Raw genomic sequence first — 15,822 nt, forward strand, 5'->3', positions numbered from 1 at the left:
GCTTGTGCTCACCCAAGTAATGAGGTCTACAGATATTTAAATATTAGAGATATTTAAGGGCTATCTGTACAGATCTCTAATTTTATGACCAATACCATTTGTAAGAAAAGTAATCGTAATCCAAAAATTATTCCTATAAATGACAATCATTTCTAATAAAACTCATAAACCATTGCTCAAGGCATTAATTATCACAAGCCAGAATTCCATAATTCCTATGGAAGGCAAACCATTGAATATCCAGCTGGGAAAACAGAGAATGCAGTCTACTCGTACACAGTACATATAAACCTCACCTCATCAAGCAAGAAAGGGGTAATCAAAATTGAATTTTGGTCTACCAGAATACAAGAGAAGTTATTAAAGAGAGAATTATTATATAAAGGGCCCTTGTGGTAATTACTATTATAACCTCAAAAATCCTTTTCTAAAGTGAAAAATGACTAAAATTTTGTGGATTGTCCCCCCATTGTATTTTCTAAATATGAATTGTATGTGTCTTGTTTCTTTGAAGAAAGAATCACTTGCAATGGTGTAGAAATTTCAAGTGTATAAGGGAAAAAGGAGGCATAAACACCCTGTTCTCAGTATCTAAATGGGCATTTGCTTTCATGAGCCTTTGCATCATTTCTCCCACCCCACCTTCACAAAGATAAGCAGCTGGAGAGAGAAAAAAAAATCACTGACTGTGGGAGGAAAAGCACAATCCATCCTCAATCTCCTTTAGAGACAGACATTCCTAAGAGTATATAAATGAATGGGCTCCACAGGTAATAACAATGAACCATGCCAGAACTGAGCTGGTGGGGGAGGTAGGGGATGGCAAAGAATGTGGGAATTGGGGAAATCTCTAGCAGTTCATGCTGTGCTATCTGCCTTCCTCATTTTTGTGTTTTCTGAGTCAGCATTAGCTAAATTTTCCAGAAAGCAATCCACGAAGTACAGCCTGGGCATTTAAGGGACGTCACTCATTTCCCCCAGTGACCTTGACAAGTCAGAAGCTTGAAAGCAGGGAAATCCGGATGTCTCAGTTATGAAATGAAGCAGTGGGACTCCAATATATTTCCAGAAGACTCCATCTAGACTGGTGATTGCCGGTTTCTATTACTGCCAGAGACCACCCAGGGTGCTTCTCTGGCTTATTAGGGATTGGCATAATGGCCAAGTGCTTCAGCCTGATGTTGCTTCTTATCTCCATCTGGACCACAAAGCTCCTGGTCAACGGCTCTCTCCGTGCAGAAGGTAGGTTTTTTATCAGATTTCCAACCTGAGGCAAGGCAAGATCTTGTAAACTGTCCTAAGCCTACCAAATTCTTAACTGTGGATTGCTGGTAGTAGGGGCGCTCCTCAGTATCCAAAGATTTAGTTCACAGTGGTGCTCTCCCAAAAATGTTTTTACCATATTGTTGACTTCACCAAAATGATTCACATTTTCCTTTATGTTATTTTGACTTTTATTTTTGGTTATGGAATCTTTTTAATGAGAATATTTTGAAACAAAATATTGAGGAGAGATCATTTGTTTTTAAAAGTATTTCATTGAAAAAGCAAACCATGATTGTAATGAATTTTAAGCAAGCACTAAAAGCTGGGAAAAAGGGCCAACTTTCAAATATTGACTTGTTTTATATTTTTGGAAGTGTCAATATAATTATTTTAATTTCAATTTTGCTATATTACAATGGAATGCATATGTTTTTAATATGAAATAAATAGCAAATTAACTGAAAAAAATGTGAAAATATAGGTTTGAAAATTACTTATTATCTCCCTACCAAAGGAATGACTTTGAGGGATATCCAGGCTTTTGAGATGCCTAACTGGTAATCTCATTCTGCAATGTAGGCAAAAAAAAATTATAATCACAAATCAACTCATTATAACTCCAAGCAAATGAAAACTTGAGCATTTTAAAAAGAAAATTGTGTGTTCCTGTGCTGGACGAGGCTCTGTGATATAAAATATGTAGGAATCAGATATCCTGAGTTGATTCATATATTGTTTTATTTATTTATGAGAGCCTAGAGTAATATATATTTTTTTAATTATAGAATCATGACTCTCAAATAAGTTTGGTCCTCTTTAAAGTTCCCCTAGGGAACTTTTTCCCACAATGCTGCCATTACTCAAACATTTTGGAAATTGTTCTTTGACAATGATTCCATTATGCTTTTTGGACTATCTTTGATGATGGCAAAAAATTTCCTAAGGAAATTAAATTATATATATTATATTTTATATTATATACATTTTTATGTATGTAATATATGAAATTTCATTTAATCTTCTCAAGAAGGGCACTTAGATGGCTCAGTTGGTTACGCATCTGACTTTTGATTTTGGCTCAGGTCATGATCTCACAGTTTGTGAGATCTGCATGGATAGTAGGAAACCTGCTTGGGATTCTCTCTCTCTCCTTCTGCCCCTCCCCCACTTTTGTGCTCTCACTTTCTCTCCCCTCTCAAGAAGACATTTTATAGATGAAGCAGCGGGTTCAAATGAAGCCAAGTGCCTTAAAGATGGTAAATAATAAAGCTTGGGTTTGAACGCAGTTCTATCTGATCCTAAGCATATAGTATTTCTACTATGCCTGTTGTTTCCTAAAAATTCTTAAGGAAGAGGTTAGTGGAGTAGTCCTTGGATTTCAACTGCCTACTCTTGTCTTTAAGTGAAATAGGAAAGCATAAAAATGACTAATATTTGTTGACTATCATGGACTCAGTCCCTGCTAGGTACAAGTTATCCAACTTAATTCTGACAAAAATTTTGTAAAGAAGATATAACCATCTCCTTGTGGGGAGAAGCACTGGGTGTTATATGGAAACCAATTTGACAATAAACTATTATAAAAAATAAAAAAGAACCATCTCCTTTTTTACAAATGAGAACACTAACTTTCCAGAGTCCCAGAGCCTATTAATAATAGATGAAGTAATCAAAGCTTGGTCCATTGTCCAGAATAGGTCTATCATTACTCTAAATAATAACTTTTAAGGTAAAAATGATTTATGATGAAAGAGTAACAAGACCACTTTATAGTGTAATTAAGAAACCTTCTCTGAAGGTATTCCTAAAGAAGCAGCCATGAGATTTGAGCAATAGCAAGCTCATGGGCTAAGTAAGCAAAATTCCAGGACAAATAATGTGTTTAAAGAGTTCAGCTCTAATTGTAGTATGTGTGTATGCATTCATCTTCTCCTCCATAACACAGTGGGAAGCAGAATAGTGGGGTTTTAGAGTCAATCATAATTGGGTTTGTGCACCCAATCTGTCCTATATCCATGCTTTATATCCTTGGGTTTGGGAAAGTTACTTAATCTCCCTGAGCCTCAACCTTCTATTAAAGGAGACAGGGTTTGGCACAGAATATCATAAACAGATGACAGACATTAGAATTAGTATTAGTATTCTTTTAAGTGTATTTATTCTGAGAGAAAGAAGGAGAGAGAAAGCAGGGGAGGAGCAGGAGGGGGAGAGAATCCCAAGCAGGCTCTGCACTGTCAGTGCCACCCAGGTATCCCTAGTATTAGTATTAATATCAGTATTGCATAGGTATTAGTGCATATAGTCATAAAAGGCTCTTTTGTCACACACACTCATATTGGGGTGTTGGCTCTCTGCTTTCTCATCATGAGAGCAAGGTCTGGAAGCAAATAAGGCCATCCACAAATAGTGTACATCATATACATATTCCCTCTTCTAGCCTCCTACTATAGAAATGCTCCTTCCATGTTTGCGAGAAACTTACTTAAATATCAACCTAGAAAGTGAACAAAGAATTTGACTAGGCATCCAATGCACAGATCTGTGTACAAGCAACTTGGAAGATTGGAATGCCCTCTTACAGACTTCTGTGGACAAAGCCCAATAAAAATAGTACACCTGAATGCAATACAACTTGCAATTTTATACAGATCTATAAATCCAGAACCAAGAAAGGTGATATAAAAAACTCTTGGACTCACAAACTTTTGAGTAAAATATATTCATAGCATATCTATGCAACTGCCTTAGCTTCCCTTAAGAGATTAGGCACTATGCTAAGCATTTTTATTTGAATTAACTCATTCAACCCTCACTACCCTACACAATAGATACTGTTACTCTCTCAATTTTATGAATAAGGAAATTGAGGCTCAAAAAGATTAAATAACTAGCCTAAGATCACAGAGCTAGCTAGTGACATAAGTCAGATTCTAAAATTCAACTTTCTTTATTTAGTTTCTCCACCATGCCAGGTTTACTGCCTGGTTTCTCTAGGAGCTTTTGAGTAAGCCTGCCTCCCAGTGGTAAGAGAACATCTGGGACTGAGGAAGTTCATATTCTGTTATACCAAGTGCAACATTTTTCAGCCTATCTCAGAAAGAGTGGTGTTCCCAAGCCACATTGGTTTGGCATATTGTTAGCTATTCTATTTATCAGAGCCCTGAATTCTATTTTTCTCAAAGTTTCAGACCTTTCATTTTATAGACTCCAAAAATGTTTGTAGCAACTCTATCACCTAGACTCAACCCAAGGAACTGGTGGCCAAAGTCTCTATGTAAAGAACAAGGCACCTTAATGCAGTAGGGTCTGATAGATTCAGATCTGATGAGAGGTACAGCTGGGACCAGAGCAAAGATCTACCCTAACCCAGCAGGATGTCCTTGTGGGAAATGTCTGGCCTGTTAAATCTGACCTTCAATCCCAGCCACAAGGACCTCACTGCTCTATCAAGACAATAACATTCTGCTAGGAAGAATAGCCAACAAGCTGGGAACAAGAACAGCAGCAAATTGAGGACCTCTGTGATTCCTTTGCAGAACTTTCCATCTCAACACCATGCAGAATTGTAGGAGTCACCCTTGTGAACAAAAAGACAGCCCGGCAGCTGAATTTCACAGAAGCCCAGGAGGCCTGTAGGCTGATGGGACTAACTTTGGCCAGCAAAGACCAGATTGAAGCAGCATGGAGGTCTGGCTTTGAGACTTGCAGGTGAGAAACAACTCGATTCACAACACTGCTGGACCTTTTCCAGCTCTGTGTTCTTGTTCAGCAATAGAGATAAATGTATCCATTCAACTAATGTGTATTCTGTTATAGCTATGGATGGGTTGCAGATAAGTTTTTGGTCATCCCTCGGATTCTCCCGAACCCCAAGTGTGGGAGGAATGGGACAGGTGTCCTCGTTTGGAGAAATTTACCCAGCAAACAGTCCTTGGCCTACTGTTACAACTCATCTGGTGAGTCCGATCTGTAGCCTCTCCATGTTTTCTCTAGCTCTATGACCTGTCTGAGAAGAGTAGCCCTGAGTAGCAGCAGAAGGAATCTTGGTGATGGTCCTTTAATACTCCCAATACTGCCTCTATATAGGACAAGGCCAGAGGTGTCCATGTGCCCCTCAGGAAAAAGTTAGGGAAAATATAACTAAATGGCAGCATAGGGAGAAGGCATCCCAGGAGGTTCCATTACCCACATTCCTCCATCTTGTAAGATAACTAAGAAGAAGGTAAGGAAATATTCACTATAGACAAAGCAATATACCAAGTTATCACACTGACAACCTCTCTATAAGGTATACTTTGTCACTTCCATTTTGCAGAGCAAAAAATTTGGCCCAGAGGACATAAGTATATTTGTCTGAGTTCTCATTACAACAAAGATTTTAACATAGATCTAACTCTGAAACAATGCTCTTTACCTTTCCCTACATTCCTTTAGAGGAGAGGAAATTCAGATGCTACATTTTTTTCTTTTCTTTTCTTTTTTTTAAGTAGGCTTCACATCCAGCATGGATCCCAGTGCAGGGCTTGAACTCATGGCCCTGAGATCAAGACCTGAGCTGCATGAAGAGTTAGGTGCTTAACTAACTGAGCCACCCAGGGGTCCCACTACACTTGACATTTTTAAGAATAAGATCATTTTATGAAGGAAGGAGTTGAAGCTAGCAAATAGAATTGGTTTGATCATGGTCACACAGTCATCCTTTTAACTTTGCTTGGGGACCATGGCCACCTTATCCCAAGTGCTCTACCTAAAGAACTTTCCAAAAAGTTTTTTCACCAAATACTTGTTCTCTCGAGATTTATTACACTTCACACATACTCATAAATCTGACCTTTTAAAGATCAGACAGCTAAATGGTCATATACAGGATAGATTCCAAAGTCATTCTCTAAGATCCAAGAGATAAGTGTGCACCTGCAACATTATATTGCCCAAAGGCGACACAGGATCCAAGCAGTTCTCTGAATCAGGAGGCTTTGACCTAGAAAGAGCCCTGAAAGATGCTTTGTCCTCTTCCCTCATTTCATGGATGAAATGATAGCTCAGAATGAAGGTTTGGCTTGTTCGGTTGGTGACAGAGTCAAAACTGGAATAAAGCTTTTTTTGTTTGTTTCACTATCCTCCTTCACTCTTCGGTCTCTTAAGCCTACCGCTTTTCATTGGGGAATTGGTGGCTCACATGCCTGTTTATCTCAGAGCCAGCCCATGCTGGTCAAGTGGCCTAGCCTTTTAAGTTCTTAGCCTTCCTCCCAGCAGTCAGTCCTCTGGATTTCACAAAATAGAATCAGAGGAAGAGGACTTGGATTTGTATATTTCCTCATGGTTTCATTTAACTTAAACTTCCATCCCCTATATTTCCTGTATACTTAAAGTTAGCTCTCAAGGCCTGATTAGATTCTTGTTCAACATTTTGGGAATAATACTTCATAGATGATATTGTGTACTTTAGATCACATCCCAACTTAATGTCAGTATGTCCCACTATTAATATGCTAACTTTGGTCATTTGAATAAGATGATGACTGCCAGATCTCTCTAAATGAACTCATAAAGATATACTTTTCCCCTTGCAATGAGTAAGTAATCCATAATGTGATATTTTGGCACCATGCAAATATTCTGACCCCAACTATCTTGTACCTAGAGTTTAAGCAGCCATTGGTTATTCTTACTGGAATCAGTTATTATATGTGGGGTTACAAAATAGTGACTTTCTAAATCTTCCTTCTACATTAGCTGGCACTCTTTGATACAGAACACCCCCCCTCACACATACACACACACACACACACACACACACTTCTTCCCTCCCTCTTATGCTACTATGAACACATCACCTTTTACTTATTCTGTGTGTTCAACATGTTATAGTCAATTTATATTGACTATAATTATATTTTTATAATTATTATTCTTTTATTTTTTTGATGCTCAAATTGTCCCAAATTTAGTGAGTAGGAGCCCCTTCTCGTTGACTTTTGTGTTCTTTATTCCATTAGTATTTGAGTAATTCCTTGCTTTACTTTCTCTGCCCATGATATGGAGTAAACCATTTATTTCTCCAAGAAGCCCAAGTTCTTTTAAATGGAGAATGTTAATTCAAAATCAAAATCTGGATGCAAGTAGTTTTCATTACTACTGGAGTTTTCACTGCTTCTTCAGTATTTTTAGTGAATAGTTCTGTGTGTGTGTGTGTGTGTGTGTGTGTGTGTGTGTGTATTTATATCTAAAAATTATGAATTTGGGAGTGCCTGGGTGGCTCAGTCAGTTAAGCATCTGACTTCAGCTCAGGTCATGATCTGGTGGCCCATGAGTTAGAGCCCTGCACCGAGCTCTGTACTGCCTGATAGCTCAAAGCTCGGAGCCCGCTTCAGATTCTATATCTTCCTCTCTCTCTGCCCCTCCCTCACTCATGCTCTGTCTCTCTCTCAAAAATAAACATTAAAAAAAATTTTTTTTAATTAGGGATCAAAGTTCTCTGAATGGTCTGCACGCACCATCTGTTTCATGCTGTTTTCTCCACCACAATGCCCATCTTCCTCCCTATTTAGTTAACTGCTACTCTTTATTCAATTCTCAAGTGCCATCATCTTCAAGAAGCCTTCCCATACACTTTACTCCTATCTTTCCTCTTGGACTCCAACCACACTCTGTGTTTAATATCAGAACACTTGGCACATTCTAAAAAAATCAAATTCATAGTTTGAGGTGTGTCCTCAACCCAGTAGGGATTACGAGACCAGACTGCTGTTATTCCCTCACATTGTGGCCTCATTGGCTACATTTAATGAACAGAGAAGCAAAGGAAACTAATTCTTAGATAGTTCCTGTCTATCATGCCCATACATTATGGTAGGCCCTACACATTTATTATCTCATTAATCCACAGTAAAATGGCACAAAGCTATTATTTCTATATTCTAGGAAAAATAACTCATGTTTAGAGTGTATTTTGCTATGGTCCTAGTCAATAAGGAAAGAGCCAGGATTTAAATCTTGAGTCACACTACTTCCATGTAGCACCTTCCATTATGATGACTACAAATCAATAACATACCAGGCCCGGGTTGGGTTCTGGGCATCAATATTTTTAAAAGCTCCCTAGATGATTCTAACCTGTAGCCAGGGTTCAAAATCACTTTTCCCTAGGAGATCTCTAAAATCTAACTTTTAGGATTCCATATACTTTCGGATTCCCCTGTTTTCTTTGCAATTGCAATAATCTCCTTTCTTGTTTCTGGATTGTACTCTCTCCCCACTGCATTTCATCCTCCACACACCTTCACTGATAATTATGTTACTCCTCTGCCCTGCAGCCCTTGGTGACTTCCTATTTGAGAATATGGTGTAAACTATGAAGCCTTTTATACATAGAAGTTTGCATGTATGAGAACTCCTGCATATCAGTTGGGAGGTTTGTGGACCCAGCTGAAAATTCCGCTTCCTACAAAATACATTCCAAATGCTTTAACAAGGCAATTATGAATCTCAGTACTTTGGCTCTAGTCTGTCTACCCAGTCTCATCTTTTGCTTACAGTCTTTCATGCTTCCAATCATACATACACTTTATTCTTCAGCCACACTGCACTCCTTGTCATTTTTCTATATAACTACATTTTTAAACTTCTGGATTCTTGGATCATGTTATTCCTATTCCCTCTTCCATACTAGATGAGCTGCTGCTGTGTTCTAAACATACCGGCCTCTTTCTCAACAAACATACTGAATTCATTCAGCTTTGGGCTCATGAACTTCTTGTCCTCTTTTCTTAGAATGATTTTGCCCTAGATTTTCAATGATTGGCTACTCTTTATCATTTAGGCCTCAGCTTAAGTATCATCTCCTCACTTTCTCCTATCAACCTATTCAAAGTATCTTCTTGGGGTGCCTGCGTGGCTCAGTTAATTAAGCATCTGACTTCAGCTCAAGTCATAATCTCATGGTTCATGAGTTCAAGCCCCGCATCAGGATCTGTGCTGACAGGTCAGAGCCTAGAGCTTGCTTCAGATTCTGTTTCCTCTTCTCTCTGCCCCTCCCCCTCCTCTGCTCATGCACTGTCTCTCTCTCTCTTTCAAAAATAAACATTAAAAAAATATTTTATAGTAACAAACAGAGAGGGAGGGAGACAAACTGTAAGAGACTCTTAAATACAGAGAACAAACTAAGGGTTGATGGAGGGGAGTGTGCAGGGAGAGGGGTAAATGGGTGACAGGCATTGAGGAGGGCACTTGTTGGGATGAGCACTGGGTGTTGTATGTAAACGATGAATCACAGGAATCTACCCCCAAAACCAAGAGCATACTGTACATGCTGTATGTTAGCCAATTTGACAATAAATTATATTGTCATCCCCACCCCCCACCTATACCAGTTTAATCCTTATTCTGTTTAATTTTCTTCTTAACATTTACCATACTCTGAAATTTCTGGCTTTTTAAAAAATCTATCCTTCCATTAGCATATAAGCCCCTTAAAAGTAAGAACTCTGTTTTCTTTGTACCATGACCTTAACACCTAGAACAGTGTTTGGCACAGAGTTGGAGCTCAATAAATATTTGTTGAACAAACACATTAATCCTCTATACCTTGCTCAAATGCCATCTCATCTGTGAATCCCCAGTGATCTTCTCCTACCTTTATCAAAATACTTCTGTCCTGGAAACTGGAAGTAGGCCTTAACTGTCTCTGTATTTTTAGTTCCCAACATAGTATATTGTGCTCATATATGTTTCCCCCGGTATTGAAAATTTTTCATTTTTTGAAGAAAAGACTTGAGCACGTGCTCAAGAATAAGAAATGTAACTAAAAGTTTAAGGCAGAGGTCAAGGATGATGTGTGTTTGGATAGAGGTATTTTTAAGTAAAATAAATAGTATAAAATTATGAATGAATGTATGTGTAGTCAAAATGTTTTATCAGTATTAATTATGACCTTGATTGGTAATTTGTTGCATTTTTTAAAAAATGAGTGAAATAAGTTTTTCTTCCTAGCTAACATTCCAGCTGATGCTACTCACTTCCAGAAATAAGTAGGAATTTGAAATAGATACAAACTCATATTATAATATATCATATCACTCTGCCATGTACTAGCTATGTGACTTTGGGCAAGTTATTCAATTTCACTGAACTTCAGTTTCCCCTTATAAAATGAGAGTTTAATAAAATTATTAAATGAAGTGTCATGATTGAGTCAGAGTTAGCTGCTCAAAAGATAGAGTTTCTTCTCCACCAGAACCAACAGATAGGAAACAGATAAACCTATATCCCTCTCCTGCTCTCATCCTTCCATTTTTTTTTTAATTTTGAAGAGCACAGAGAAATCTGGTTTTAGATCTTTGTCTTAAGGTCGTGTCATGTGTGTATATTCAGTCTCCCCAGCTACTCTTTCCATACTGTCACTTTTCCTTCCTTTCTTTATTCATCAAATATCTATTGAGCATGTATTATGTGCTAGGCACAGGGAATGACCAAGACAGACAGGGGTCCTGCTTCCAGGAAGCTCAGTCCAGTGCAGAGCAGTGCAATGAGAACCTTGACAAGGGGAGTATAAGGAGGTACAAAAACAGACGCCTCAGAACCCAGTCTAGTCATCAAGTTTGCCACAGATTAAGTCTCAGATGCTTAATCTGAGACTTGAAGGGTAGGTAATAGCTAAGTAAAGAGGGGGCGAAGAGTCTTACAGGTGAAGAAAGCATCATGGTCAAAGTCTTGGATATGAGAGAAAGCATATCAAACAAACTGAAGAAATCTGAGTAGGCAAGAGGAAGGAGAGATACACTGATCAGATAAGGCTAGCTATGTCACCAGGAGAAAGATCGCAGAGGGCTTTATAGGCCACTGAGCAGAAGCAGTCACTGAAGCATTCTAAGGAAGCAACATCATTAGATTTGCATTTTTCGAAGACCATTCTGGCTGCAGTATAAGGGGATTGGAAAGGGGAAAGACTAGAGCAGAAAGAACATTAGGAGGCTGTTGCAATGCTTACTTGTTACTTTATTTTTCCCTCCCCCAACAGATACTTGGATTAACTCATGCTCTCCAGAAATTATCACCACCAAGGATCCCATATTCAACACTCATGCAGCAACATACACAACAGAAATGATCATCAGTGACAGCGCATACTCAGCTTCATCTACTGTTGCACCTTACTCCACTACACCTACTCTTGTTCCTACTTCTACTTTGGCTTCCACCCCTCGACGGAAAAGAAAATTGATTTGTGTAACAGAAGCTTTTGTGGAAACTAGCACCATATCTACAGAAACAGAGTCATATATTGAAAATAAAGCAGCATTCAAGAATGAAGTTGTTGGGTTTGGAGGTAAAAGCTTTCTGTGTTTGCACTGTATGTGTGTGTGTTTGTGTGTTTATATATAACAGAAAACACATAGAAACTACGCTGTCTCCAGATTGGCCACTCAGAATCTGCCCAATACAAGTAAAACCTTAACGCAAACTCAACTTTCCTAAAGTCATAGAATCTGAGGGCTCTAAAGAACCTTAATGACTAAACAAAAATCATGAGTATAAAATAGCTTCACTTTTAAAACTCAAAGACTTTAAAAAACAAGTCACTATTAATACATCAGAGTTTTAAACATATATATATACATACATATATATATATACACACACACATATATCTTAAAATGCCTATGATTAGAAAGTTTGTCTTCCTATTTAAAAGGAAAGGTTTACACTTAATTAGCTCCAAACCTATCATTCCATAGCCACAGAGAGGAAATGGACTCTGTAATACTGCAATTTATAGAATAGAGCTTGAGAGGCAAGGCCTGGGATTCTACAGAAAAAGAAGCAAAGAAGCAGATGTGGGCCCAAGATTCTAAGTAGCCCGTTTGTGGTCACAGAGAAAGCTTTCCTCCTGCATTATCTGTTGTCTTGACCTGTGTAAAGAATCATCAGAAGAGCAGCACATAACACTGTGTAAGCAAAGGACCCACAGACCATGTCTCTGTTTCCTCCAGGTGTCCCCACGGCTCTGCTAGTGCTTGCACTCCTCTTCTTTGCTGCTGCAGCTGGTCTCGCAGTTTGCTACGTCAAAAGGTGGGGTTGTTGGCACGTTGTTAGTCTTGTAATCTTTGTCATATTCCTATCTTGCGGTTTTTTTCAGGGTTGTAGTTAGCATTTCCTTGGTCAAAACAGAGATGGTAGTCTTCTTATATTGTAAAATTTCTCCCTCTTCTCACCTCTCCTCCCTACCACCCAGTCTTTCCTCCTATTTCAGCACATGCATGTCATCCAGCCTTTAGAAACAGGTCAATGGGTGTCCCTTTGAAAATCAAGAGATAAAAAGAAGAGACTGAAATCTAGGGGGGAAGTATATGCTTTATTTTGATTCTGAATTCTCTGTTGGTGGTGGGAGGGTTGTGTGCCTCAAGTGTGGCCTGCAAACTTACTGTCTTATCTACATGAATCCTCTAAGGTAGGGATGCAATGTATTTGAGTGTGCATGTGTTAGCATCTCTCTAACATAAAGGTACCCAGTGTACTGTGCTAATACAGGCCAACACAGACAAAGTGTTACCTACTGTCATAAGTGTTACATAGAAGTGTCTCACTTTAATTTTATGTTTATGCCTATAGGTATGTGAAGACCTTCCCTTTCACGAACAAGAATCAGCAGAAGGAAATGATTGAGACCAAAGTAGTAAAGGAAGAGAAGGTTGATGATAGCAATTCTAATGAGGAATCAAAGAAAGCTGATAAAAAGCCAGAAGAGCCCAAGAGTCTGCCCAAAACTACAGTGCGATGCCTGGAGGCTGAAGTTTAGAAGAGAAAGAAATGAGAGGACACACCTGAGGCTGATTTCTTTCTGATTCATATCCTGGCCCTAGATGGGGAAACTTAAAGGGCCAAAAAACCAAACAAGAAAGTTCACCCTTGGTTCCTAAATGGAATCATCTCAGGGCTACCTTTGGACTTTGGAGTTCACCAAATGGAATTCTCTTCTTCTTACCACAATCCTTCTGGATCCTATCCTTCTACCTCCAAAGCTTCCCACAGCCTTTCTAGCCTGGCTATGTCCTAATAATATCTCTGTGGGAGAAAGGAGCTTTACAAAGCACAAGGACCTAAAAGAGCTAATCAGAACACATTTATAAAGAGGCTTCTCAGCTGGCTGACAATAGGTGAGTTGAGAACCAAGAAATTGTTGAGACCAAGGCTTTCTCTATTGATTCCACAGGCCAAATCCTTTCTTCAGCTCTGAAAAAAGTGACACACATCACCTGGCATGCCCTCCTGAGCCAGGAAAGAACAAAAAGAAGGAAGGAAAAGTTCAGCAACCAAAGGCCATGGACATTCCCATGACTTGTGACCTGATCTCTGTAAAGCCAAAATGAGTAGAGAAAAAGAATGAGGCCGAGGATGTGGCGAGTGTATTGCCAGCAGGGACTATAAGTACAAACAGGGTCAAGGTAGTCATCTTTGAATAATCTGAGTTGGAATCACTTTTTAGAACACAGTTTCTTTTCTCTCTCTCTCTTTCTCTCGCTGCTGCCATTTTTTCTAGAAGTACATACAAGGAATCCCCCCCCCCAATAAAATTCTCTTACAAATTTTTATTTTTTTCTGAGTTCTATCTGGGAAACATTGCTGAAGAAAATTACTGTGTTAAAAAGCAGTAAAATTTAACAAACATTTATTGAATTCCTACTATATGTCAGGTGCTGGGTAAGGTATTATATTCTATAATAGAATATTATTTATCAAAAACTTGCAAACAGTAAAATGTATGAAGTGAATTTTTTCAGTTTTGATATTCTTAGCTTATCTACTTGCAAAACTAATTTTTTGCTAAGACTAATCCATTCACTATTTTCTCTAATATGGCAGCCATTTTAACCTTAATTTATTATTAACATACCCAAAAAGTACATTGTTACCTCTATACGCTGAAGCACATTTTGAAAATGCTGTTAACAAATGTATTGCCAGTTCTTTTTTCAGCAAGAAGATCTCATGAGGTGCACAGATATTTGTGTCAATAAATAAATAAAAGCATTTAGAAAATTTTGTTGCTCTCTTATTTACATAGATGCATTATACCTTTCATGGAAAATTAAAGTAATCCGTTTTTTGCAAAAGTAAGAGGGACAACTTTGGTTGTTGAAAAACATATTTGTAAACTCAGCAATACATACATCACCACGTGGGGCTACACTTGCTTCAGGTGGTCTTATTTGAAGCTGGTCAAGTACTCACACATAAAACAGTCCTACATTAGGATTCAGGTCCTACATTAGGATCCATTTCAGAATTCACAGAGAGCTGAAGATTCAGGATTGTTCCTCTGTCCTGTTTCTCTAGCTTTCTCTCTCCCTCTCCCTACTCTTCCCTTCCAAAAGGGAATATTGTCTTCCCCTTACCAGTAACTCCACAGCTAGCTAATTCCATAGTCCTTTTAGCTCAGAGACCATAGACTTCTGGTCTTTTGTGGTTGGCTCAGAGTATTACCTTAAATTTTGGTATAATTGCCAGGAATTAAAAATCAAGGGGTGCCTGGTTTGCACAAGCAGTAGAGTATGTGACTCTTGCTTGACCCAGGGGTTGTGAGTTCAAGTCCCATGTTGGGTGTAGACATTACTTAAAAATAAAATCCTTAAAAAAAAAAACCAAGGGTTTTCACATATTTATATTTCTGGATTTCTTGAAAAATTGGGATATCTGGAAATTGAGAACCCATATTCCTCTGCAACAATAACTGTCTTAGACTGAGTAGTGGCTGTCCCCTTTAAAAGGGCTCTGCTTGCTTCACATCACCAGTCTTCAGTCTCAATTGCACTTTCATTCCAAAATAAAGGTGTCATGTCCTATGGATCTTGTAATACTATTGACTTTTCTTTCACACTCAGCCCGTTTTACTTATTTACAATCTTCTAGGTGCTGAGGTCTATGAGTTTGAAATTCTGGTTTGTCAGTCCTCAAATTTTATTAGCCTCCTCTAATTCTCAAGGAGTGAAGAAGAAAAAGCAGAAAAGAGCCTAAGTAATGGTCTTCCTTTTGTGTGTTAGCTGATAAATAAACAGTTCTTCCACACTAGATCTCCCATCTTGCAGGCATCTGCTATATATTAAGATACTATCATCGTCTATTAATTTAGACAGATGTGTGCCCTCTTCAGGAGGAGGAAGGGAGAAGGAGAAAAACCCCACCCATCCACATATAATCACTTGATAGCCCAGATGCCAACTGCATACATACTGATGAAATATGTAACTTTCATCATTATGGAAGAAAGGAAAGGAAGGATGGGAGGGACGGAGGAAAGAAATTACACTGAGTACCTACTAAGTGGCAATCATTTTCACATGTTGTCCTATATAATCACTATGTTTTCTCTGAGAAGAGTTAATACTGTCATTTTTTATTAATTAGAAAACTGGATTGTTAGAGGAGTTAAATCATTTTTCTATAGTCACAGGTCTACTTATATCCTAAAGGTAGGATTCAATTCCACATCAGAATGACTGCAGAGCCCATACTCCCTTCCCTACCCCACCAAACTCCTTTTGCAAATGACAATAGAGT

At 38.4% G+C, this 15,822-nt stretch overlaps 1 protein-coding gene across 1 annotated transcript; it reads left to right on the top strand.

Annotated features, from left to right (window-relative positions):
• The first annotated feature begins 965 nt into the window (after positions 1 to 965).
• Positions 966 to 14,307, top strand: LYVE1 (lymphatic vessel endothelial hyaluronan receptor 1). Its single transcript, XM_029957271.1, has 6 exons — positions 966 to 1,242; positions 4,803 to 4,974; positions 5,083 to 5,222; positions 11,285 to 11,593; positions 12,258 to 12,336; positions 12,877 to 14,307. Exons 1-6 carry the CDS (start codon positions 1,158 to 1,160, stop codon positions 13,061 to 13,063), a joined length of 972 nt encoding a protein of 323 aa, XP_029813131.1. The 5' UTR covers positions 966 to 1,157; the 3' UTR covers positions 13,064 to 14,307.
• The last annotated feature ends 1,515 nt before the right edge of the window (positions 14,308 to 15,822 follow it).

This window comes from Suricata suricatta, chromosome 11 (genome assembly GCF_006229205.1).
Source record: "Suricata suricatta isolate VVHF042 chromosome 11, meerkat_22Aug2017_6uvM2_HiC, whole genome shotgun sequence".
NCBI lineage: Eukaryota > Metazoa > Chordata > Mammalia > Carnivora > Herpestidae > Suricata > Suricata suricatta.